Source organism: Pelophylax lessonae, assembly GCF_965119305.1.
Source record: "Pelophylax lessonae genome assembly, chromosome: 10".
NCBI lineage: Eukaryota > Metazoa > Chordata > Amphibia > Anura > Ranidae > Pelophylax > Pelophylax lessonae.
In genome coordinates, this window is record NC_138777.1 from 44,019,804 (window position 1) to 44,047,571 (window position 27,768).

The following is a 27,768-nucleotide window of genomic DNA, read 5'->3' on the forward strand; positions in this document are numbered from 1 at the left end:
GTGTCAGTGGGAGGAATAGCACCCCGTTGTTGGTGTCAGTGGGAGGAATAGTGCCACTTTGTTGGTGTCAGTGGGAGGAATAGTGCCCCTGTGTTAATGTCAGTAACAGAAATGATGCCCCCTTGTTGATGTCAGTGGGAGGAATAGTGCCCCATTGTTAATGTCAGTAACAGAAATGATGCCCCCTTGTTGAGGTCAGTGGGAGGAATAGTGCCCCTTTGTTGGTGTCAGTGGGAGGAATATTCCCCCCCTGTTGTTGAGGTCATTAACATGAATTATGCCTCTTTGTTGGTGACAATGGGATGAATAGTGGCTTGCATCAGTGGCAGGAAAAGATCCTCAAGGGCCGGATATAAACAAGCAAAGGGTTTCAGTGTGGAGACCACTGAGTTAAACCAATAGAAAAAAAACAAGTACATTGAACACCTCAATATAAAGGACCAAATGCCCATAGTTGAACCAGAGAAGGGCACAACTTATAAAGCATTGTCAAGTTTTCTCCAGCAGGGGAAAAAATCCCTCCTGATCCTTTAAAGTGGTAGTAAAGTCTGCTTTAATAAGGCTTACCAGTAGGTATATTAAATAGCTCGTAAACATGCACCGTTCTGGAGATATTTACTTTAGTAACAGCTGGTGTTGTCACCAGCGCATGTGCATTGCACTCTCAATGGACGGCAAACCCACGGGATTGACGTCATTGAGGCTCGGCCATTCAAATGGCCGGAGCCCACGAACCCGCAAGGAAGACCAGGTGAAGATGGAAGCCCTGACAACAGTGACAGCGCCCCACTGGAGGGCTTCGTTTTAAGGTCTTTCATATTGTGGTAGTACAGTATGTGATGCATACTAGCACATTATGCTCTAAACTTGCAGGTGGAAGATTTTTTCTTAAGGTTTTTTTTTTTTTTTGCAGTTTACTACCTCTTTAAGGTAATGAAAAAGTCCTCAGATCAACAGTCTCTGTTGTTGTTACTACATTTTAATTTTAAGTTATGCCAGCGTGCATTTAGGAATGCATCCAACTTTTGTTTTTTTTTTGTTTTTTTAACAATCAATTAGGATGTCTAGACCTGGTTCCTGATGAAGCTTATTCCACATTTTCACAGCTTTAACTGTAAAAATGCCTTTCGATATGTAAAAGCTGCCTCTTCTCCTCCAGATGCTGAATGCCCCCTTGTCTTTAAAATTAATAACTTTGCACTATGTTCATTATATGGACCATTTATGTATTCATACATGATGATCATATCCCTCATTATCCTCCAATAAATTCAGTTCAGCTGAGCCTCTCCATGCCTTCTCTTAGTTTAACAGCCCTTCTCACAATTACTCTTTAAAAGCTTAAAAGCTTAAAACTTAAAAGCTGTAAAATAAAGCTATAATGTGATTGTTGGAATGGTTTTGTGTTCTGATCAGTTAATCCTGTTTTGTCCTGTCCATAGGTTGGAGATGTATCGGAAGGTTCCATCATTGCGTATCCTAGCTTGCGGGGGTGATGGCACCGTAAGTCTTATGTGTCTCTGGTAGTGTATGTCTGGGCATCTAGGACCCCATGTACTGGGCTAGTCTTGTTTCCTTGTCACTCTAGATCAGCCATTCTCAACCAGGTTTCCCCCAGTTGCTAGGGGTTCTTTGAGCTGTGGCTGATTGAGCTCCGATTTCATGTTACTTGCATAGTTCCAGGACCAAAGGCACAAACAATAAGCGGCATGACGCCAAGGATCTTTTTCAGCGGCATGACACCAAGGATCTTTTTCAGCGGCCTGACGCCAAGGATCTTTTTCAGCGGCATGACGCCAAGGATCTTTTTCAGCGGTATGACGCCAAGGATCTTTTTCAGCGGCATGACGCCAAGGATCTTTTTCAGCGACATGACGCCAAGGATCTTTTTCAGTGGCATGACACCAAGGATCTTTTTCAGCGGCATGACGCCAAGGATCTTTTTCAGCGGCATGACACCAAAGATCTTTTTTCAGCGGCATGACACCAAGGATCTTTTTCATCGGCATGACACCAAGGATCTTTTTCAGTGGCATGACACCAAAGATCTTTTTTCAGTGGCATGACACCAAGGATCTTTTTAAGCGGCATGACGCCAAGGATCTTTTTCAGCGGCATGACGTCAAGGATCTTTTTCAGCGGCATGACGCCAAGGGTCTTTTTCAGCGGCATGACGCCAAGGGTCTTTTTCAGCGGCATGACGCCAAGGGTCTTTTTCAGCGGCATGACGCCAAGGATCTTTTTCAGCGGCATGACGCCAAGGATCTTTTTCAGCGGCATGACACCAAGGATATTTTAGCCCTTTGTAATGGTAGCAATATCTCATTTTAATAAACCGTTGATTTATTTTCCGATCAATCTTTTCCTGATAGAAGTACTTGATCAATAGTTGATCGCTAAATCGATTGATATGGCACACATAGGGCAGTTGAATTCAATCAATATTTGGAAGATACAACTGTAAGTTATCCATCGTATCTTGTTTCCACCAGGCAGTCTTGTAATCAGATTAATAAATATTTGATTGAAATTATGACTCAATTTATATCAATGCTGCTGATTGCAGCAAACCATCAATAATTTTTATCCCTCGCTAATCCATTCACTTTACTAAAATCCTGTCTAAATCATTCTGACAGGATGTTATGGCTATTTGATCAGTTTCTCATTTGATTGAATTGCACATTAATCAGATGATAAAATGAAAGCGGGTATGGCCATGGCAAGGGTCAGTTCACATCAGCTGCTGCGTTACAGTGCATTGGCTGATGCGCCGCAGCAGGACAACACACAGTGACATTTCGGAAAGTTCTGTTGCCCACCACACAGTGCGAGGAGGTGGATTGCCTCCCACTGTACCTTGGAAAAAAAATGATTTACTAATATATGTACAGATTTTTTTTTTTTTTTTTAATTCTTTTTTTTAGAAGTTTTTCACATAAACGTTACAAACATAGAAACCTGTTCAACATTCTGCACTACAATTCAACAGCACCAGTGTACAATGCAGCTCCTGGACCAATGAAAGTGACAATCTTCCCATAAAAATAGGTACAAACAGTACAAATTCACAATAAACAATACCATATCCCCCCCTGCAATACCAAGAGAAATTGAATTGGGTACCCATCAATGCCTACACAGACCTAGCATCTCGCCACAAAAGGAATCCTTAACCAGGGAGCAATTAATCCAACGCTGTGGAGTGATCTTCTATCCAACCATCCCATACCTTTTAAACTTATCAGGTACCCCTCTATTAAGATATGTGGCTTCATACATCGGCAAAGACCTATTAATCAATGCCTTCCAAGCCATGATGGTGGGGGCCATCAGTATCTTCCATGACAAGATAATTATTTTTTGTGCATAATACAGGAGCAGGGTGAGCAAGGTACTGATCACCTTTTTGGGTGCTAACGTGTCTACAAGGCCTAACAGACAAACTGCTATAGAAGATCTAAGGCCCCTTTCACACTTGTGCAACTTGTCATGCAACTTTGGACATCAGAGTTGCACGACATGTCGTTCGCCATGTTTTCCAATGATACCGATTCATATATGCCCAACTTAAAGTTGCAGCAACTTCAAAGTAGTCCCTGCACTACTTTTTCCTGATTTTAATGCATTTTGAGGTCCAAAGACATAGGCATTGCTTCAAGCCCAGTCAAAATTGTGTCAAAATCGTGTCAAAATAACGCAACTTTCAAGTCACACAAGTGTGAAAGGGGCTTATGATTATTGTCGTGACCGACTCAACACAGTCCATCGCCTCAACCCAAAACTGCCAGGCGTGTGGGCAATGCCAGAAGATGTGCAAAAAATCTGCCCCAGGGACATCAGACCTCCAGGAGCATCACACCTTCGAAGGATGTGCAGGAAAATCCTCGCCAGTTTAGCAGGAGTCTGGTATATTCTATGGAGGAATTTGAACTGTATCAAGTGATCATATGCCAACAGCAATCTGGTAAACTTAGCGCTCCATACGTCATCCCAATCCTTGTTATCAAGCTGCAGGAAATCTGACAATATATTTACAGATTTGATGAGCCAGAGAAAACAAAGCTCTTCAGTGGAAGATTTACTACTTGCACAGAACAAAAACTTCCCGCTGACTCGAAATCCTCATTACAGACTCTTTCTGGGCTTCTCTTGCTGCGCATTTCCCATCACTGTTTGTATATCTTCATGGATGGGAAATAAAAAGAGGATCTTTCATTTTGATTACATAAAGAAGCTTTTTTTTTTAAATTCTGATAGGACTTTGTTCTATACAAAGCTTTTTTAGTAGTTTCGACCTTTAAAAGCTATAAAGCAGCATGCCATCCATATTTTTAGTTTTGAGTCAGTAAGGCTTAGAACCTCTGACAGTTTTTATTGCTTCCTGTTGTCTTATTTGAGGAGATTTGCCTTTGTTTTTCAAAGAGATAACAGGAAGTAAGCGGAAATGTTCCCCTGAAGTAGGGGACCTTAGTGACCCCATTGGGAGATACATCCTCTACTATTACAGTTCTGGTGATAGGCGTTTATCTTTGGGTTTTGCCTAATTTTAGACTTTGGTCTCTAGAACAAATGTTGATGAAAAATTCAGCAAAAGGGACACAAACCGCAATAAAATAAGCCTGATGGAGGTTCTAACACTTCCACCCTTTATGCACAACTAGAAGAAACATTTGGCTGGATTTCTACTTTAACTATTTGGCAACAAGAGCTAGCTGGCCCGCTAAACCAGGGACCTAGAATAGTTTGTTATCTCTGCACACCCTTATTTAACCCTTTCTCTGCCAGGCCATGTGCTGCACTATTAAACTTAGCTGGCCAGGACATTTTTGCAATTTTTCCATTGCTTTTTTTTTTTTCGCTTACAGAGTTTGTTAAAGATGAGATTACATGAATGAATAAGGAGTCTGTATAGAGATTCCTCATTCATTCATAAACTGACACTTGGTTTACTATGCTCAGCTGTCAGTAGACATAGGAGCGATTGGTAGACGGCTGCCTATGTCCACTGTATGACAGGGCTGGCTGCCCCAGCTTCACCTGCTCCACCTACTGCCCCCCCCCTCTGCTCTCAGGCTGACAGCTTGCCGGAATGCCAGTCAGCAGCTGCAGGCATTGGGAGGAAAAAGAGGGATGCCACCAGAGCAGGGATGGATCCTGTGGTGCACGGGCCGGTACAGGGATGATCAGACAGGGAGGGGGGACATATTGTGATCCCCTCTAAGCCCCTGCAGCACCTGAAGCTGCTCAAAGTTATAGAATTGTTCACTGAAGTGACCATGAGCTTATAGCAGGGGGAGAAATGAGGTCCGTATGTTGTACGGACCTAGCCAGCTGCAAGTAGTGCTGTAGGTCCATACGCTGTACGGACCTGGCAGTGAAAGGGTTAAAGATCTGTAGATGCCATGTGCGCACCCCCACCACTGACAGCTAGGACATGCTGACCAGCAGGAGTAGCCTCCACAGCATTTTATTTGTACAGTTTTCCACATGTGTGACTGTCAAAGATATTTTTTTCTTTTTTATGTTCAATCCTGTTTTATTAACTTTTTATATGTAAGATTTACGGGTAGAAAGAGTGTAAAGGTGGTTAGATCCAAATCCTCCAAAAAATATACAAAAAATATGTATTTAGAAACACAAATGTTATTGTTAGCAAACGGAAGGTGTCAGTAATTAGGCACCACTATTTATGGTCGTTCGAGAAGTAACTGGGGAGGCAACTACTAGGGATAAACCGATTATTGGCAAGGCCGATATATCGGAGGCCGTTATGCATTTTCTCCGATATATCGGTATTGGCCCCAGAACTGGCCGATATTGCTGATATTTTTGTGACATTATTCCCTCGCCTTGGACAGCCTCATCTAAAGACAGGACTAGTCTCACGGGAGTGTATCACAGCCATACACCCACCCACAGCAGCCCAGTGCCAGCCACCCACATCCACAGGCCCTGTACTAGCCAGCCACAGGCACTGTACCAGCGAGCCAGCCACAGGCACTGTACCAGCCAGCCGCCCACAGACCCTGTATTAGCCAGGCACAGGCACAGGCTCTGACCCAGCCAGCCACCCACAGCCCCTGTACCAGCCACCCACCCGCCACAGGGTGCCAGCCGTTAAGCATTAAACAAAAATTAATATGTTCAGTACCAGATTTGTGTCAAAAATTGTCTTTATTTTTCAAAACTTTAAATGTACAAAATATCGGCTGATACCGATATGTTGTGACCAAAATATCGGTATCGGCCCTGAAAAAACCATATCGGTATATCCCTAGCAACTACCCAACCAAATATGTTAATAAAGAGACAGTGCTTGTTATAAATATTTGAGTGTGGAGATATCTTGTCCCTTACATGCTTGGGTTTCCTATGTAATGTGTAATTAAGCTGTATCTGAAGCTGCTATATTTTATTTCCTTGTGTGATCGCGAACACATTTCTTTTACCAGGTGGGATGGATCCTTTCTGTACTGGATCAGCTGCATCTTTTCCCTTCTCCACCTGTCGCTATACTGCCCCTAGGAACAGGAAATGATCTCGCCAGAACTCTTAACTGGGGTGGGGTAAGTGATACTGTGGTCACAGTGCTCTTGCTGGAGTATAAGACCGTGGATATAAATCAGTTGTGAATGATCCCGGAGACTGCTCTTTGCTGTATGTGAATGTGTCGGAGGACTGCACCGTTATATATTAATAAGCTGAGATTTTGTTTCTGTTGTATGTGAATGAGCCAAGACTCAATTTGCTAAATGACAATGGGCTACGGCTAGCTTTACATGTATAGATTTTTCCAGCTATGCTAAACCGTAAGAATGGAAGAATCTATTCTGCTGGCTGTTGTATCCTGACAATTGGCACCCAAAACTGCTGAATATCTGAACAGTGACTGTGTCTGAATGGATGCACTCATTGTTTGACCAACAATCTTCTACCCGGCTCCTTTGATTTTTCAGTCGAAGTTTATCAAGCTGGAAGGTGACATAAGCAGTACGATTGCCCTCAAAGGGCCAGTTCTATCTAGGGTTCGCCACATACAGAGTGCAGAGTTCAGGAGTACATTAGGTTCAGAGTGTAGGGTCGCAACCCAACCCCCCCAAAGCTTTCTTGCATCTCTCCTACCTGGCCTGGCTCTAGTACCTATCTGTGTAGCAGCTCTGCCTCGCCTTTCAAAGAGGTCATTCTCTCTCTCGGCCTTTGGAGATCTGTCCCTGCCATTAGTGTGTGCAGGGATCTGTTACTTCCGGGAGAACTGCGGTGTTTGCAAATGACAGCAGGGAGCGGAGGGCCAGAGCCGGAGGTTGTAGAATGGAGTTTCGCCATGTTCTGCCTGCAGGGCTGGGTGCGAGGGCCAGTTGATAAGGCCTGGAGGGCCAGATTCGGCCCGCGGGCCTTGTGTTTGACATGTGTGCTCTATGTGAACAAGCTAAGGGACTCCTCCTGATTTTTGCTTTATGTAAATGAATTGAGAGAATGCTCTTTGCTCTGTGTGAATGAATTAGAAACTGTTCTTTCCTGTTGGTGACTGAGCTGGGAGACTGTTCTCCAGGGAACTGCACCACTGACTTGTGTTTTACAACTTAGGTACCTTTATGTGCCTTCATCTTCGCTTTTTGTGATTACACCTCTGCCTAACCCTAACCTACACTGGAAGGAATATGAAGACTCCCAGTTCTGACCTCCCCCTTTGAAAATGTAAAGGATCTAATGGCTTTAAAGGCCCATTTACACTAGAATGCAGGGCTAGGGCAGTGCGATTGTAATGCAGTGCGGGAAGCTGCATGGGAACATGGTTCTCCCGCACTGCATTCCAATCACACTGCCCTTGAAATCTGCTGCGGGGGTCAGTTCAAAGTTAGACTTCCCGAATGCAGGTCGCAAATGCAGTGCGTTTGCCTACACCGGATCACATGGTACAAAAATTCCATGCAATGCAGTTGCTGTGTTTCAAAAAGTAGTGCATGCAAAATTCAAAACAAATGGGGCTGAAACCGTGCTGCACAGAACTGCATGTAATTCACACAGGAACCACACAGTGTTCCTGTGTGATTCACATGCAGTTCCTAGTATGAATGTACCCTTCTATTTCAGGACAGGTATACACATCACGTGTTCTGACTTCACCCTGACAACATCTCCCAGCTCATTTGCTCGGGAGCCATAAACAGCCAGGCAACTAGTATTTACAGAGGGGGGTCAGTAGTGGCATCATCCATATTTTTATTGGTGTACCTTTCCTTTCTATGCACACACATTTGCTGTGATTCAGTGCAGCATACAATCTGATGCAAACTGTAGGCTGTGGCCATTATTTATGCTCTGTGTACAAATGAAATGGGCTGACTAATTCAACTTGAGTCCTTTTATTTCTTAGGGTTACACTGATGAGCCACTTTCTAAGATCTTATCCCACATAGAGGAGGGAACTGTGGTCCAGCTGGATCGGTGGAACCTCGAAGTGGAGAGAAACCTCGAGGCCTGTGATGAGGATTGGGGAGAAGGAGCAACCGCTAAAGTGAGTACACAGCTTATTTTGAAGGGCTGAAATGGAAGGGAGTCTAAAATAAAGTCCAGCGGACAAACTTAAAGTGGTAGTAAACCGCCAAAGCTAATTTTACATTTTGGTTCCCCGGGAGATTTTTGCTATAGTGTGCACAGCATCTCCGCACATTGTGGCACACTTACCTAGCAAAGCAATCCCTTCCAGCGATGTCTGCTATCCCTTACATGGCTGGCCCTTCCATTTTTACTTAGCTGTCCTTTGAGTTTGGTGTCTTTGGCTGTCTTGATTGTTAAGGATGGTGTAAAGCAGGGTATGCACATATTGAAATTCGGCCGGTTCAGCAGGAAACTGACAAATTTCAATGTGTGTGCATCTTTCTCTGTCAACAGAAGGTTGTCATTAGACCGGCATCTGTCGAATGGGCCTGCTTGAAAACCAGCATTTGATCTGCATATGAAGGGGTCTGTTTAAGGAAAAAAAACTCAGTGTATACCCAGCTTAACTACTGCACATGCACACTGAGGGTACTTCATCCCAGAACAGAATTTTGCCAAGACCGAACTGATCTGTGCATGCGCAGCTCACTGTACAAGCAAACCGGCAGATAGAAGTATCTATAGCAGAAGAGACATATACTGTCTCTTCTGTCATAAAAAAAGACCAGCATGTCAGCACTTTTTAAAAATAAGAATTTACTTCCATTTTAATTTCATTTATGGGCATTTCTCATTTCTTTAGATCTTGATTTTGCATCTTTTACTGCACTTTGTGTTGTTATCAGACAAGTAACCCAAGTAGATCTTCGTAGCAGTTAATAAAGCTGGCCATGCACATTACTATCAGATTGTACAACCTTTGTACTATCACCTTTAAATTTACCAACCTATGTGTTGGCCTTTCTCAATGGTCTGCAAACTGTGACCAAGGGGCCAGTTGTGGCACTTTGCTTGCTTTTATCTGGCCCTTGGGCAACTATTTCATCCACTGACCCCAACTATGGGGCACGATTCCTGCCAATGACATCATCAATGGAGCACAGTTCCTCCCAAGGACATCTACAATGGGGCCCAATGACACCAATTATGGGGCACAATTACTCCCGATGACACAATCAATGGGGCACAATTCCTCTCACTGATCCTAAAGATGGGGCTTTGTTTAGTCCCACTAATGCCGGGACATTTTCTACTCCCAATGGCTGCCTCCTAAAGTCTGAAGGACAGTAAACTGGCCCTTTGTTTAGTAGGTTTGGAGTTGGTAAATTGTTTCATATGTCCTGTGCAGAAGGGCAAGCTTTTTAACCTTCCTCTCTTCCTACAGCTGCCTCTGGATGTGTTCAATAATTATTTCAGCCTGGGATTTGATGCTCGAGTCACACTGGAATTCCATGAGTCCCGAGGTATGGTAGCTCTCTGTATGTTTGGGAAATGCAGTGAAGGGTGGTAGATTTGGTTGTAACAATCGTTGTGCGGCTTACAACGTACTAGTCATATTGTTACTAAAATAAAGGACATGAAGATTTGATTAAAGGAGAAATAAATGGTATTTGTTGCAGAAATATTACTGTATAAGGACCCTAACAACTGTGACTAGATGCTTACATGCTCCTAACTATGCACAAGTCCCTTTGCGTCCATAAGAATTATCGCGTTGGAATCCACCACTTACATTGTCATTGTTGAGTTGTCGTTCTACAAAGCAGTGTCCTTCCCTCTAGGGTTCAGTAAACCTCATGTGTAGTTCATATTGTGCAGTATTCAAATAACCAGGTGGTTAGTTCCTGTAAAGCATATCTGGTATGCAAACTAACAGGCACATTCTATTATAATCTCTGTGGGCAGCCAGTACTTAGCTTTTCAGTGCTTCCCTGCCATCCAGATCTGTCACCTGAAGTCCTCAAAGTCCTAAAACGTACACACTGGGATATGTTTCTGTGTGACAGCACTCTAGGCTGGAGGTTGGCCATTTAGGCACCATTTTGGGACATTAAATTTAAATAATAAAAGAACCTAACTCCCTAAAGCTGGCCATAGATTATGCAATTTTATTTCTTGCAACTACAAGTTGCAAGAAAGAAAATTGCTAGATTCCCCCATCAACACAGTCCGTGTTGATGGGGGAATGCCTCCCGTGGAAGTATTGCGTTCTCCATGCGGGGGGGGGGGGGGGGGAGCCGTCCTGCCAGGAGAACACAGTGATTACTGCTAGCAGCTATAGCCTCTGGCAATATTTGCATTCTAAAAATCTGACATGTTGGTTGTACCCAAGCAATCGATGGATTGACTTGGGTACAATCAGCCTGCCCATAGATGGATCAAATCTCGACCAGTCTCTGCTGAACTGGATGAGATTCGATCCATCGGTGGCCGATGTTCTATCAGAATTCTGCTACCCATCAGAAAATGCAATGGAAGTGACGTAAACAAAATTGCTTAGTGCGCATGCTCTATGCGTTCCAACATGGCCCCTATGCGTTTCATTAGGTTTCCTAATCTGACAGAATACGAAGGCAGCAGCGGACATCTTTTTACACCCAAGCAAGTTTTAAATGTCACACCTATTTTAGCAGTAAACTCACCTTATATACTAAAATAGACTATTTCACCGCAACCGAGTGAAATAGTCTATTTCACTATATAATCAGTTTTGCACTGAGCATTACGGGGTGTACCAAGATTGCCGTCGCCACCTTATACCTGCAGGCTTGTCACTGCATATACTATAATAGTAATAATACAATAATAATAAAATTAGAATCTTGTATTTTCAGTATATAAGGGGAGTTTACTGCTAAAATAAGTGTGAAATTGAAGATTTGCCTGTGTGTAAGAACATTTTCGCTGCCGCCTTCGTCTTCTGTCACATTAGGAAACCCATTGGAACTCATAGTGGCCATGTTGGAACGCATAGAGCATGCGCAGTAAGCATTTTTTTGCTCAGAACGTCACTTCCGTTACATTTTCTGATGAGTAGCGGTATTCTGACATGACACCGGCCTAAGTTTTCTTATTGTGTGCTAAACCAACACACTGTTAAGATATTAACACCATTCAGTAATCACATTTACTACATCTGTATATTTAAATATTCAAGTTAATTATACATAATACACGTTTTAGAGTATAGTATCCAATCCTTAAATGTCCAGTGAAATAAAATAATCACAATGTGTGTGACCATTCTGCTCAACAAATTTCTCCCTATTTTAGATATTATATCTAAAACCTTTTGTATGCTTGAAGCATATCTAAACCCAAGGACAAAAAGGTGATATATTGTACATTATCAGACCTTAGATATGATGGCTGCATTTGTTTATTTTTTTTTCAGGTTTTTTTCCTTAAAGTGTATCTAAAGCCAAAAACACCAACAACAATTGTTTGTACTGCAGCTCACTGCTCCTTAAATTTGGTGGCTGCATTTGTTTTTATTTTCACACGTTATTCCTTTTTTTTTTAACATGGTAATCCTTTTCATTAAAGCGGTAGTATACCACATTTTTGACTTTTAACTACAGGTAAGCCTATAATAAGGCTTACCTGTAGGTGCAATTAATATCTCCTAAACCGGCACGGTTTATGAGATATTACCACTGCATGCAGCCGCTGACGAGTGCGGCGCATGAGCTCTGAAGGTCCGGCGGACCTTCAGAGTTCGTCATCGCGGCTCCGGCCACTCACAGCGCCGCGGAACCCGGAAGAGACGCCGTGCGATCATGTCCGCTCCCACAGCGGTGTCCGGGGGTCCGTGTCGGGGCTTCATTCTAAGGTAAGTATTTCATAATGAGCTAGTATGCGATGCATACTAGCTCATTATGCCTTTTTCTTGCAAAGTTTTTTTTGTTTTTTTTTGTCATTAGAGTTTACTACCGCTTTAACGCACCTGCTGTTCTAGGGTGACTAGAATATCTGAGCAGAGTTGTCACCCTAGGACAAGGAGTATGTTACTACTGGTAGGACTACACAGCACCTCCCTCTCATCTTCATAACAGGGAGAGGTGTTTAGAAGATAGCAGAGGACAATGCTAACTGAGAACAGTCCATAGGCAGAGAGCACTGCTCACAAGATTTCTGGCTGGATTAAAAAGTGTATGTGTGTGTGTGTATGTATATATATATATATATGTGTATATATATATGTATATGTGTGTGTGTGTGTATATATATATATATATATATATATATATATATATGTGTGTGTGTATATATATATATATATATATATATATATATATATATATATATATAGATATAGAGAGAGAGAGAGTTTATAAAATTTAAATTAAACACTTTATTCAGAGTATGTCATCAAGTCAGTTAAACTCCTGGGATATTGATCTGGTCAGTTAAGTAGCGGAAGGGGTTTTTAATCAGTTTCAGCTGCTTTGGTGTTAATTAACAGGTGCACTAGATGGGCAACAATGAGACAAACCTGTGTAACATATGTTAATAATAAATTAATTTAAACAATTTTTAATGATCAATGTGAACTAATTATATCACTCTTTGTGGGAAAAAATGTATATATGTGTGTATATAATCCTAAATAATTTGTCAACAACTGTGCACTGATTGAATCCAATTTAGACACAATTAATAATCAATATAACCATACAATGAATATCCAAACACATATAAATCATGCAATATTACGTGATAAATTGATGTCCAACCCCTTATATGTGGTATCCAAATTATAAGTGTCCAAACAGGATGTGCTCCTATGTATGGAGATTAAATCCCAATCACCAGTGCTCAAATTATGGTCGTGAGCAGGCTTGATTTCACCTTAAGGCCCCGTTCACACTGGGGCGATCCGACTTCCCGGGGCTACCTCACAGGAGCGGCCGGCACGGACTTTATAACATTGAAGTCTATGCAGGTCGCTCCGGGTCGCCCCAAAGAAGCTCCGGACCCTTTTTCTAAGTGTGTCGCTCCTATTAGAACGGGTCCGCAGCTTCTCTATGGAAGGCGACCTACGGCGACCTGTCAGGCGACCAGGACGCCTGACAGGTCGCCCCAGTGTGAACAGGGACTCAATCTCCATGCTCACCCCCCCCCCTTCAGGTGGGTGCCTCACCTTATTGCCTGTGACCTCGCACTTAAGCTTGGTCAGTAATACCTTTATAATCAATCCAATAGATATGGTTTCGGAATTGCCTTTTCTTTAGTGATGTCAGGGTGCTCCTATCCCTCACGGATGGCTCACATAGATGGGAAGAAAGGTATGCATGGTGCCAATAACGTACAGTAAATTAACTTTATTAAAAATTTAGACGTATTGAGCTTAAACTCAAATAGTGCTTGAAGCGCACCACACTATAGTTGGTATTTGTAAATGGTAGCCCAGGAGTTCAGGCGGGGGTATCCGACTGTTCTAATCTATCCGCTCAGTGAGCTGTAATATTGCTCTCAGCCGCACTCGCGCTCCGACGTATGGCCCCTCCCCTACGCGTGTCGACACAGGGCTCTTGCTTGGTCCTCATCAGGGGGAACTTTTCACTTTGATTTTTGGGGGTGTCTTTGAATTCTCTCTGTAGGTTGATCATTTTCATTTCCATCAAACGATATGGCATCCTTTCCTTTTTAACACATTACCCAGTCCATATCAATATAGTTTTTCAGCATGATATGATTCCTATTGAGAACTGATGTGTTTCCAAAGTGTTCCTTTAATTTTTTTGAGCATTGTGTGTGTGTGTGTGTGTATGTATATATATATATATAAATATATATATATATTTATTGCACCTGTCGAACAGATATTATAAAATACTTTCAATGGTACATTTAACAAATAAAAAGGGAGCACAAGAGACATTTCTTGTTAGAGATTACATACACTATTATTTTTACTTGATGATCCTGCCAGTAACATACTTCCTATCTGAGGGTGCCAGCACTCATTCTCCATACTGTATCTATAGAGGTGCAAAGTGTCACTTTAGGACAGGACCACTAAACAGTTTCTCTTCTCTGTAACATAGGGGAGATGTGTTTTGTAGAACCTGCAACAATACTAAATGATTACAATTAGCAGAGAGCACAAAAGGTTTTCAGCTCAATACATTTCTGGCAGGATCAGCAGGTTTTGCATGCATGAAATGGATATAACAAAACGCTTTCAATTTAATTTTTTAACAGGCCTAAAGGGAGCAAAAATCAAGTGCATTGTGGGGTTTACATACACTTTAAGTGCCATTATTTTTTTGATCAGATCTGCTATGTGACTGGTCTATTTGTTCTCTTTTCCTAGAGGCAAACCCAGAAAAGTTCAATAGTCGTTTTCGCAATAAGATGTTCTACGCTGGGGTGAGTAGATCTAAGTGTAATGATCATCACTCTCATGTCTTCCTAGTCCTTCCTACTCATCCCGTCTCTCTATGCAGACTGCGTTCTCCGACTTCCTAACTGGCAGCTCCAGAGATTTGGCCAAACACATCCGAGTTGTGGTAAGTAGACACATTCACATTCATTGCCTACTGTTGTGCATTGTACTGCTTGGGAGGGTGACTGTATTTGGCTCATCTTATGCAAAAGTGTGAAGGATCTTTAAATCCATACAAGAGAGTAAATATCTGCCTGCCTTATGTAGATAAGGGTATGCAGACTGATCACAGTGTGTGTGTGTGTCCATCAGGGCTGCCGCTAGAAATCCCAGGGCCCCAAACCTACCTGACAGGGCCCCCCGCCCCCCCCCCACTTCCGGCGAAAATATCAAAATTATATTATCCCACCCCCCCCCCCCAATCTCTCTTCCTAGCACAAATCCCTCCCAGCACAACCCCCCAAATCCCTCCACAAATTCACAACCCCATCCCCCCAGCACAAATTCCCCCCCTCCTAGCACAAATCCATCCCCCAGCCCCACTTCTAGCACAAACTTTCCCCCCAATCCCCCCCTTCTGGATCAAATCCCACAAACCCTCCTACAAGCACATTCCTCCTTCTACCAAATCCCTTCTACCGTTCCTCTTTCTACCACCCCCCCCCATTCCTCCTTCTACCAAATCCCCCCCCCCCCCCAATCCCCATTACACTTTCTAGCAAAGAGAGCTGCCAATCCCTCAAACATCCCAGGCATAAATTATGTTCCCATTACTATTTATGTAAGCCCCCCAAACCGACAGGGAGAAACCACTACTAAGCCAAGAGGGGGTGCACTGTGTTGTGCTTTCCCCTCCTGTCTGAACAACACACAGCATAAGAGACAGGATCGCTCTTGCATTGCATCGGACTGTACACTCACACACACAGTTTGATTACCGCCCCCTACCCACATTTCCTGCTGTCGGGAGATGAGCAGCCCGTGGAGGAGGTAGGGGGTGGTAGTCATACTGTGTGTGTGTGTGTGTGTGTGTATGTGTACAGTGCGATGCAATGTAAGAGCTCTTATGCTGCATGGACGAGTGTTGTTCAGACAGGAGGGGAGAGCCCACAGAGCACCACACACCGCACCTCCTCCCAGGTCTTACCTCTCCACAACTCCACCACTTCTCCAGACTGCTGTCCCCGTCCCAGCTCTGAGTGTGGGCGGGGACAAACAGCTGAAAGCTGGCGAGAGGAAGAGAAACCGGCTTTCAGCCGGTGGAGGAAGAGGCAGACAGTGCATCGCTCTGTCATTGATCCCTCTCCCCACCAATCCTCCTGCTGCCCGGGCCCCCCTATGTGCCTGGGCCCCATACAGCAGTACTGGCTGTACCCTCCTGATGGCAGCCCTGGTGTCCATGTGTTGATTGGACAAGTGCAATTTCAGACCGCAGACCTAGCACTTGTCCTAGCGCTTCAGTTTTTTTGTAATAAAGTGGGAGGCATTTAGAAGGGCGGAAAGGACCTATGAAGTGTATCTCTATCCAAAATAGTTTTTGGTGGATCATGGAAGCTTTAGAACATGGTTTGGGCATTTCTGAACCCACAGGGCCGAGCCCGCTAGCAAGCTGTCACTTGTAATGGGCCAATCATATGTGGTCAAGGAATCCCCTACCCTGCAGCTGCATGTAGTATACAAGGGGTGCGTGTATGTGCAGCTGCAGGGCGGGAAATGCCTCGACAGCAAATGTTTGGCCCATTAAATGTGACCGCTTCCTGGCAAGTTTGGCCACCTGAGTGTGGAAGTGCATCCAAACACGCCCAAGCTCATTTCTAGTTAGACCCTCGGTCAGAGATTTTCCTGCTGTATGTGTCTTGGCAGGGGAAATTCTTTTTCACTAAGGGTTCATTCATAAATGCGGCAAAGACTGCTGCTCCTGTAAAAAGAATTTCAGGCGGTGAGAAGGCTGTCTCCTCACTGCCTCACCTAATACTGCTGTAATACCACGCTGCAATGCTGGGCGCTTACGGGGCAGCTCCATCGTATCTGCATTAGTCACGTTCGAAAGCAGAGACACTCGCTGAAGCGACATACTGTTTAATTTTTGCTGTGAAGCTCAGCATCATGGCCGCAGCCATGTGTACAGTTGTGAGCAAACAAGTAGGTACACTGTCGGTGCTCGACACCTATTCCCTGCGCTCTGAGTGGTGCAATCCTCTATCCAGCTCAACTTGTAGATGAGAACAGATATCTCAGCAACCTTATAATGCTTCAGCCTTGCAGCCCCTCACTAGACTAGGGTGGTCTGGGAACACTGTGAAACGACAAACAAACACAAGGGCGCACCATCCTAGTGCATTATCCTTTAAGCAGGTTTATTAAAATAATGAATTAAAAATACTCACAAACGAGTTCTTGATAAATGGCACATCAAACAAAGTATAAAATCCTCAGCATCGAGATCAGGATAGAATCGTCCCCCGAAGCTGTACAGGCTTTCGCGTTTCGAGGCAACGCCTCTTCTTCAGAGCCTCTGATGTGCCTTTTATCAAGAACTCGTTTGTGAGTATTTTTAATTCATTATTTTAATAAACCTGCTTAAAGAGGAAGTAAACCCTCCTCTACAACTTGTACCTATAGGCAAGCCTATGATAAGGCTTACCTATAGGTACTGTAAATATCTCCTAAACATGTACCGTTTAGGAGATATTTACCTTACATGTCGCCAGTGACGTCACTGGCGCATGCGCTCTGAAGGAACGGCCGATCGTGCCGTTCCTTCAGAGCCCCGTGCCGTGACTGTCGGCTCCCGCGCGCGTGCGCGGGAGTGACGTCACCGCGGCTCCGGCCAATCAGATGGCCGGATGCCGCGATCCCGGAAGACGGGCGACTAGACATGTCGCCCGTCATAGAGGTGAGTGAGCGGCACGGCGGGGGCTCGTTCTGAGGTAAGTATTGCATAATGAGCTAATATGCGATGCATACTAGCTCATTATGTCTTTCTTTTGCAGGGTGTAAAAAAAAAAAAAAAAAAATTTATACGAGTTTACAACCTCTTTAAAGGATAATGCACTAGGCCGGTGCGCCCTTGTGTTTGGTTGTACAGTTGTGAGCGGTTGAATGTCCCTGTTCTAGCGTGTGGTTGGGAGGCAGTAAAACTTTGGCTCAACCTCCTGGTTTTACTGACCCACGGCTACACATGCGAATGAGCCTTAATGGCCACGGTGACCATTGTTACCACGCCATAGAATAATAGGTATTCCAAAATGTTACAGTTGTCACCAAAGCAAAATATTGAGGGAAAGTCTTCCAATGGGGACACCTGTTTATAATGTGCCATACGTGCACTTAGAGCAGACTTGCCTCCTAATGCGCTCTCTACCAGTGATGCAAGTTTTGCATTCCCCCTTATCCATTCATCCCCACTGCTGCGATCTTCTCATGATCGTCTTAATGTTTCTTCTGCTATAAAAACTTCACTGGCTATACATTTTTTAAAAGGTGTGACTTTTGGGCCTGTACAGGCTGTTTGGTCTGTCAGTTGTGTTCTGTTGCCCAGAAGTCCATTACTTTTGCCCGAACTGTCTGGTCTTACCTAATTATTGTATTGTAACACCGAAAATTTATGTCTGGAGTATCGTTGTTGGTATTTCTATTGTAATTGTACAATGTACTAAATAAAAAAAAAATAAAAAAGGTGTGATTTCACTTTATTAGCCTCTAGTTAGCACAATGATCTGTCTAATCCAGTGATTTACCAGACAAAAAAGGTACCCTTTGATAACATGCTGTTGTGTGTCCAGACTAAAGTAGCTTTGTGTTGAAAATAATTAATAAAAGCTGAGATCCAGAGTTAAAGGTGACCAATAAGAGATACATCCTTGTGCCTTTATTTATTTACCTGGGAATCCCATGACCTAGGACAAGCAATAGAACAATCAGTGTGATTGAGCTGCGATTCTTCTCTCTCTTTTGGTTAGGGAAGCTCAGCACATCACATTGTGGAAAGATGTGGCAAAGCTGCAACTTAAAGCAGACCTCCACCCAAAAGTTGACCCATTCACAATGCGCAGTGCGATTCACATATGCGCAGTAGGAAACTGGTTGGGAAGCCTCAAGGCTTCACTGCCGGTCAACCTTAGCCAAGATGGCAGTACCAGCAACCGAGAGGCGATTCAAGAATCGGCTCGGGTGAGGACACTAATTCCCTAATAGTAAAATTCAGCAGCTACAGTGTTTGTAGCTGCGTACATTTAATTTTTGGGGTTGGGGGGCCGCAACTCCTCTTTAATAGCTGAGATTTTACTATAAACTAGACACTACCAAAGTATTTGAGATGCTGGGACACTCTGGATGTTAAATAAAGGTATGAGCTTTTATCTTCTTTATTGAGAAGTTTGGCCAAAGCTCTTTTGGTCATACTTATCTCCTGGGTTTACAGGAGTGCGCTTATTTCTGTACCCAGACTCAGCTGACAGTGGGCTAAAGTCACAAAGCTGCTCCAGGCTCTGGAATTATCCCAACAATATTGTTAAGATCCACCCAGATCCTCCCAGATGCCTGATCAGCAGCTTGCTCAGCCTCTTGGCACGCTGCTGAGAGCCTGAGCCAGCCACTCCCACCCCCTGCGTAGCCAGTGAGCACTGGAGGGGCAGGGCAGAGAGCTGGCACTGTGCTCAGTGAACACTGAGTACTGAGAGATCAGATCAGCGGTCATGTGATAGCTCAGTTCTTGGTCTTCGAGGTGGCCATGGGATAGCTGCAGAATCGGACCCATGCTGCAGCCATATAGGGGAGTATAGACAACTTTTTTAAAATTTTATTATCCCGCACATTTTCTTTTAACTTTTCTTCGCTATCACCACAGGTTCACTTTAAAGTCTTAGCGCAGTGCTAATGGTAATAGAGTGTGTAGAGATTGTACACTATGCAGCTTTCTGCTACAGTGATTAAGATTTGAAGTAAATGCTGCAGAATTGCTGAATTTCCTTACTTGGCAAGTTGCCACATTTAAGAGCGATTGTATATTCTGCTTCAATACATTTGTTGCATTGTTTAGCAATAGTAGCTTACATGTGAGGCAAGATGTGATTGCAATCATTATACATTGCTAAGAAACAAAATATGGTTGGTTGGTAGTAACCTGAGAGGCACCTCTATCCCTATTGTACATGCAAATGCAGAGTTTTGCCCATTGGGACTTTAGATGAAGCACCACACAGCCAGTAATAAAAAAATAATCCAGGTTTATTGAGTAAATGCTAGCAACAGAACCTGGTGAAAGGTGTCATAACAGTTGGCCCAAATATACAAATCGATTACATGGTTACATACAGTAATCAAATAGTCCATGGTAAATATGTCATATTATCTATTGTGACCCAATAATTATAAAATTTCTGACTAATCTGTCGGGGGATTTCAGAATATGTACGGTGAACCTGTGTTTTGCTAATGCAGAAAAAGCAACCGGTTTCATCTCCCCCTTCCCAGGGGCACATACTTATTTATTTTTTTCCGCTCTGCTACCACTCTATACGGAAAAGCTGCCCTGTGTAAGCTATAAGTTTCTCGAGTGTACATGTACTAATTTGCATGCACTTCTATACCTGGCAGTACTGGGTATTTACTTTGCTACCAACACATAAACAAAGCAGCAGAGAAGCAAAGTAAAGGTGAGTATGTATTATTTGGGGGGAGGATTAAAGCTGAATTCCAGGAATTCAGCCACTTTGTAAAAAGTTCAGGTACACTCTGAGTTGAGTCCAAGGAGGTGCATGACATCTCCTGAATAGAGCAGCTATGCCCACCTCTCCCCTATGCTGCCCATTCAGAGATGCCTTTGTATTTTGTTAAAGAGCTCACATAATACAAAGGCTTCTGTGATTAGGCAGGAGGAGGGGAGGGGCATGCATAGCAGCTGCACTACTCTAATGTTGATGATACTTAGACCTGAAACATTGGCATCGGGCTCCCAGAAATTCAGCAAAAGCCAGATTCTGGGAGTGCAGTAACTGTTGGTTGTAAATAATGGAGAGAAGTCCAGGAGATGTCAGGCAGCTCCTTGAACTTAACTCATATGGTGACCTTACTTTTTATGATTAGCTGAATTCCTGGAATTCAGCTTTATAATAAATCTGTTTGTTTTCCCCATGTAAACAGAGTACAGGTTTGCTTTAGGGGTTGTTCACACTAGTGGTTGAGGGGTGGTGAAACCCCATGGCCAAGCCATGTTTTTTCCATCTCCCAAACACACACCTGTTAGCAGCAGAGGCCTAGAGTGTATTCATGCTACGGCCATGATGCTTTGCTTCTCACCCGAGGCAGGAAATGTACCCCCTGCCACTTTCAGTAGGTGTAGCGCCTACAAAGAGCATCCTGTTCAAGTGAATGGGGCCACTCTGCAAGCGCCCAACAACTGTGTGCAATGCATGTGGTTGTGGCACACTAGTGCAGGTTTCAAGCACTTAAAGCAGGAGGTGTGGCGGTGTTACAATGCTTCCTCCCCGCCTGTCAAATGCTCTCTGAACAGCAATCTAAACAGGGATTGCTTTTCAGAGACCAAAGTAAGTGTGAATGCGATCTTTTTTCATCCTTACAAAAAGCTGCAGTAGAGTTGTACCTCTTGATGGGACTGCATTCATGGACATATACAGTAGAAAACTATTAAACATGGCTGCACTGAGAACCTTTTTATTGCATTGTAACATTAATCGAAATGTTAAATCACTTGATGGAAACACAATACTTGATTTGTGAATCGCTGCGTATCGAAGTGCTCCGTTTATGACAAATTTAGAACTTTTTATTTATAAATTTCTTTTTTATGTCTTCAATTTTTTTTAATATACAGTGTGACGGCCAGGACCTGACAGCTAAAATTCAGGAGCTGAAATTACAATGCTTGGTGTTTCTAAACATCCCTCGGTAAGTAAGAAAGCCTTAGAGTGACACGAACAATTCCTTTTTGCTGCTGTAAGCTGACTTCCTGTTAGAGGGTGGTGACTTTCATTCCCCATGATCCCACTGTATAACGGAGCATTTTATACTTACCTGACGGTAATTTTCCTTTCCTGAAACTGAAGCATGACAGCATATACATATGGGTATAGGCTCCGCCCCTCACCCAATCAGGACTGGTTATACTATATAAATGAGTCGCCTCCCCTAAGGTGGCATTCTCGTAACTCATTTAGAACTGAAGTCAACTCCCCTGTTTCCAGTGTTGCTTGATTACCTTTGGCAGGTCATCCAATACACCCAGGAGCCAGGTTTTAGTGTCTCTTCTATAGGTACCTTGGAACACCCTATCTAGGGTATCCAGAACTTTCCCCCAATACAGGTGTAGCTTGGGGCATCTCCATAATAAATGGATGAGGTCACCATGATCCCTGGAACATCTGGAACATGTAGGGTCTTCCTGCACCCCTATTTTAAAGAGTCTTGCTGGGGTGAGATGAACCCTGAGAAAAATGTATAACTGTGATAACCTTTGAGTAACATTAAGTGAGCATATCTGTACTGCCTGCAGAGCTTCCTCCCATTGCTCCTCCATATCACGTACCCACCTGGCCTCTGCCCTCGAAGGTAAGTCCTTCAAGAAAATAAGCAGAAGCATATAATAGGATTGCAATATGAAACCCTCTGACATATAATTAAATACAGGGGTTCAAGACTGTACCCAAGGTTCCGAACCTGACTGTGCCTTAACAGCATGTTGAAACTGGATGTAATAAAAATACATAGTCTGTGGAAGTCTAAATTTAGACTGCAAAGCGGGGAAAGAGCACAACTTGCCATTTTCAAAGATATGGGATAATAGCGTGATGCCACATTGTCGCCACTTAGCCCCACATTGCAGTGACTACAACTCTCCATAAAACATGTTATTCCAGATTGGACTATATCTAGTAAAACCCGTGACCACCTGCATTTGCCTTACTTTATTCCATATCTTCTGCATGAGGACATATGTGGGGAAAAGTTTATTCGATTTTCTGTAGGATAAGGCCTCCAGTCCCATTGCGACATCCTTCACCCCTGTCACGTGGTGTAAAATATGAGTAGTTGCATCAGGGTTGTCTTTGGACTGAGACATGGCTATGGCAATATGCTGTAACTGGGCTGCTAAATAATACAGCCTGGGATTGGGTAGTGCCAGATCGCCATTCTCTTTTGGCCTTTGAAGTTGTTCTAGTTTAATTCTCAAGGGTTTATTGTGCCATGTAAGTGTACGAAAAGTGGAGAACATCTTAAGGGGAATAATCATTGGGGAATTGTGTAGGATGTAGAGGAGTTGTGGCATAAAGATCATTTTAATAAGGTTGGTTCCTCCAACCACTGATAGATTTAAGCTCAGTCCTTATTTTGATTTTATCCCGCATGCGTGTGAGTAAGGGTACCAGATTTAAAAAAACATAGTCAAGGGGTCTTGGGGTTACGCTAATACCCACGTTTTTGAAAGTAGAGGACACAGGGATATCCTCAAGGACAGATCTGGAGCCATCCGGGTCCACATCCAACAGCATAGTAGCAGATTTCTTCCAATTTATTTGTAGACCAGAGTAGGTCCCAAATCTAGATATAACCAACATGGTTTCTCTCAAGGAGGCATTGGTGTCTCCCAGAAGGAGCATAGTATCATCTGCATATTGCATGATCTTATCTTGCCTTTCCCCATATTGAAAACCCCCAATAGAGGGATTGGAATGGATCATGGCTGCTATGGGCCCAATGGCTATGGCAAACAAGAGCGGGGACAGTGGACACCCTTATCGGGTACCTCTGCTGAGGGAGAAAGTGGGTGAGATCTGGCCCGCTACTCTAATTGCTACTTGTGGAGAGTCGTACAACAAGCGAACCCAGGATAAGAAAGTCGAACCAAACACAAATTTCTCCATGGTTGCCCATAAGTATCTCCTCTCGACCCTGTCGCCCGATCAGATTTTTTAAATAAAATAAATATTCTTGGACTCCTAAACCTTTAATGTGACACTTTTGTTTTCCTTCTGCCTTTCTTTATCAACCCAAGGTTTTTTTTTTTAATCCCTTTTGTTAGTGCTGCCTCACCAGAGTCATTGAACTCTATGATATGGACTTATCTTCACACGGAGGAATGTAACCAGCTCTGACCCAACCCTTCCCAAGTGTTATTTCTATGGGCAGCTATAGTCTTTGCTTTCCCTTCATAGGTATATAACCCTTTTTGCAATGTAATCAGTGGGATCTTGTGAAATAGATGTTTACATTCCCTATATTTGAACCTAGCTGCCCTGGGTGTGTTTGCTTTTGATAGTAAGCTTTGTTTCCAGACATACAGGAACCTTTTTATGAATAATGATTCTAATACCTGAAACAGCCAATCAGCTTCCTGCTATCACTTTCCTGGGCCAGGTTCAAAAAGCAGAGTCAGTGCAACTACACTTTTATTTCAGGCTCTTACTGTATATAAGCGTTATTATTAATATATATATATATATATTCTTGCACTAGGTATTGTGCAGGCACCATGCCGTGGGGAAATCCTGGGGAGCACCATGACTTCGAACCTCAGAGACACGATGATGGATGCATCGAAGTGATCGGCTTCACTATGGCATCACTGGTACTGTCCGCTTAAAGAATCTGTGTAGTGGTTTTACATATTTTCCTATTTAATATGGTTAGGACTAAAACAAATATTTAAAAAAAAGTACATTATCATATAAATAAGGAACATTTATAAATAAGTTTTTATTTTATTCATTATTATAAATAATATATTAATTTGAATTAATTTTCAGTTTTTTAAGCTAACAGGTGGCCTCCAAAAATGTATAGCTTGCTGCAGTTAACAGCACAGTCTGATGTACCTATAATGTAAATCTAAGAATATTAGTTATAATAATTGCCTAACCTTCCTGCCCACCCTAACTTCTCTTGAACTGGGCTATTCTACCCAGAGGAGAAGGAAGGTCAGCCTAATTATATGGCCACTGTGATTGGCTGTAACAGTGGTCACATGATTGGGATCCGGTCCTGCAGATTCCTGATCATTGTGCGCAGTAAAGTGCACTCTCAGCACAGAAACTTCTACCGCCCTTGGACACGTGTGGCGTGTGGGTGTTGGAGCCCACCCTCTTTGTTGCCCCACATATACATTACGTGGGTGGAAAAAGGTCACATTTATCCAGGACCAGTACAGCTCCTCAACACTTTGCAGAGCCAGTTTGGCTATTCACATCAGTTTCTCTCGCTCTCTATACCGTCAAAAGCTATATCCCCCTCTTTATATAGGGGTGTATTTTATAAACAAATTTGCAGAGCTATTCATCCTGTAAAACTGCATTCATTATGTGCTAATGGCAGGAAAATTGAATGTTATTAGGTTTTTATCTCTCCAAGTTGAATGGTGTTCATTCATAAAGAAAATGTAGTTTGGGAGAATATTGCATTATGGCCACTAGATGGAGGTAGTGAGCTAGTATTTGTTTTCTATGATCCTCAGCCCCATCTAGTGACCATAATGTGGTATTTCCTGATTCACTCTATTCTGTATGAATTGTATAAATAATATTCAACCTGTAGTGAAAATAACCTAGTAACGTGATTTAGCCCGAATTCTCACAGAATGATTCTACATGCAGTTTTACAAGATGAATAGCTCCGCAGTATTTTTATAAATGCACCCCTTAGTGTTTAAGATTGTTTGCATTGGGCTTTGAAGATGAACTTCAGTCAAACAGCTAAACACACAGAATTTACATATATAGAACATGTTTTACTTTCCAAAGATTTGTATTCCAATCTATCCTGTCCTGAGATGCACACAGCACAGTCATACAAATTACATGACTTTCTCTGTTAGGGCTGTAGACTGTAAAAGGTATACAGCAGTGTCCTCTTTCCACCTCTAGCCTACTCACTGGATAGTGAAAGAGCAGCAGCAGAATGATGAGGTCATCTCCCTACTCACTCTGCTCTCTTTCCATATGCTACTTTGTCAGGACATTTGTATGCTGCACTCCTAATTGATTCGCCTTGTCTAAGTACTGCTGTACAGGTGAATGCAAGAGGCTAATACGAAGTCAAATGTGCTTACTTACATTAGTTATATTTTTAGAAATGTAATGCATTTAATTATTTATTAATGGATAATTAGATACATTCAGCTGTGTCATTAACATCAGCCAGCATACTTGAATTACCAAAATCCCTATTGGGGATTGGTACATGAGGGCTATACGGGGACTTTCTTGGTATCATACTCATGATGTACACCAACACAAAATTAATAAAAAAATATACATTTTATTTAAAATTACAAATTTAAAAAACACTTTATATAGAAAAAAACAAAAAAGGAGAAAATATAAACAATACATATATTTGGACAATTCATGAAAATTGACAACAATCTGAAGGTGTGTGAACCCTCTTATTATTTGATTAGGTGGAGCCCCTAGTGCTACCACCCATAGCAAGGCCCAACATGTTTCGCTAAAAAGCTTCTACAGGGGCCAATTTGTCGATAAAGGGGTTCAGTTGTTGTCTCTAAAACATTAACAAAAACAATGTTAGTTATTATACTTTTTCAAAATTGAAGCGTATTCAGTTCTTTCAGCAAATTTCACAATGGATAATTTAAATAACATCAGCCAGCAGTTCAGCTTTAAGATGTATGTTTGAAAACCACTAATAAGACAATAGTTTGCAATTATTAGCTACCTGTGGTTGTGCTTTATGTTCTATATATAAAAGCAATAGCTTGCCTATGTCATTTCTATGTATTAAAACACTCAATGATTATTATTGGTACCCAATACAGACTAGATTCCTTCTTGGTTACAGTATGTTTATAAGGTGAAGTCAGCAAGTAGCTGCTGCCACTAGATGGCAGTGCTGCTATTCGTTGACAGAGCAGGAGACATGCAATACTCCCTTCTACTTTCTTTCTAAAGTTTTTGTGTTTTGTACTAACAAAAGATTGGCTGTCTATTGAACAGTCCAAATATAGAAGAGGAAACAGAGGTGCATTAATAAAGTCCTTAATATGTACAAACAGAAACATTTTTCTTCTCTTTTCCATTCCAGTAGACAGGCTGTTGTAATTCATGTATGGGGTTTTTTGTTTTGGGAGGCTGTCACCACCAATTTTGGGAAGCAGGGTGTGGCTGCGTGTAAATCTAGATAAGTATACAGTGCATGTAACTGGGTGGGAATGGAGGGCTGGTGGGTCATTTTTCTTAAACTGGCCATACACTAGCTGAAAAATCGTTCAAACTCATTTTCAAAAAAGGAAAAATCGGTGGTGAGAGCAGACGATCGGGCCGTCATGTAATGGCCGAATTTCGAACGATAAATCGGTCAATGGACATAAATTAATCTGTTTTTCGTTCAGTTTGTCACATATGTCTAGTGAAAACCGTTTTGAGCGAGAAACACATTAAAGAGGAAGTAAACCCTCCTCTGCAACTTTTACCTATAGGTAAGCCTATGATAAGGCTTACCTATAGGTACTGTAAATATCTCCTAAACATGTACCGTTTAGGAGATATTTACCTTACATGCAGCCAGGGACATCATTGGCGCATGCGCTCTGAAGGAATGGCCGCTGGTGCCGTTCCTTCAGAGTCCCGTGCCGTGGCCGTCGGCTCCCACGCGCCTGCCAATCAGATGGCCGGATGCCGCGATCCCGGAAGACGGGCTACTGAACATGTCGCCCGTCATACAGGTAAGCGGGCGGCACGGTGGGGGCTCCTTCTAAGGTAAGTATTGCGATGCATACTAGCTCATTATGTATTTCTCTTTCAGGTTGGGAAAAAAAATAAATACATTTTAATGAGTTTACAACCTCTTTAACCTTTCAATTTATCGTTCGTTCAGCAGAATTTTCCAAACTGTTCCTTTGATTTTTCGGCTCTGAAAAGTTAAAACCGATTTTCTATATTTATCCATTAACTGGACCAAAAACA

The 27,768-nt window shown here is 42.7% G+C and overlaps 1 protein-coding gene across 5 annotated transcripts in view; it reads left to right on the forward strand.

The window, feature by feature from the left end:
• DGKZ (diacylglycerol kinase zeta) overlaps positions 1-27,768 on the forward strand; it is a 382,126-nt gene that overhangs the window by 303,459 nt on the left and 50,899 nt on the right. For all 5 annotated transcript variants that reach the window (XM_082269996.1, XM_082269998.1, XM_082269997.1 and 2 more), the window contains 8 exons: positions 1,443-1,503; positions 6,456-6,569; positions 8,378-8,518; positions 9,827-9,905; positions 14,762-14,817; positions 14,895-14,957; positions 21,669-21,742; positions 24,308-24,419. In XM_082269996.1, the coding sequence (XP_082126122.1) occupies positions 1,443-1,503; positions 6,456-6,569; positions 8,378-8,518; positions 9,827-9,905; positions 14,762-14,817; positions 14,895-14,957; positions 21,669-21,742; positions 24,308-24,419 (700 nt within the window). The remainder of the gene's footprint in view (positions 1-1,442; positions 1,504-6,455; positions 6,570-8,377; positions 8,519-9,826; positions 9,906-14,761; positions 14,818-14,894; positions 14,958-21,668; positions 21,743-24,307; positions 24,420-27,768) is intronic.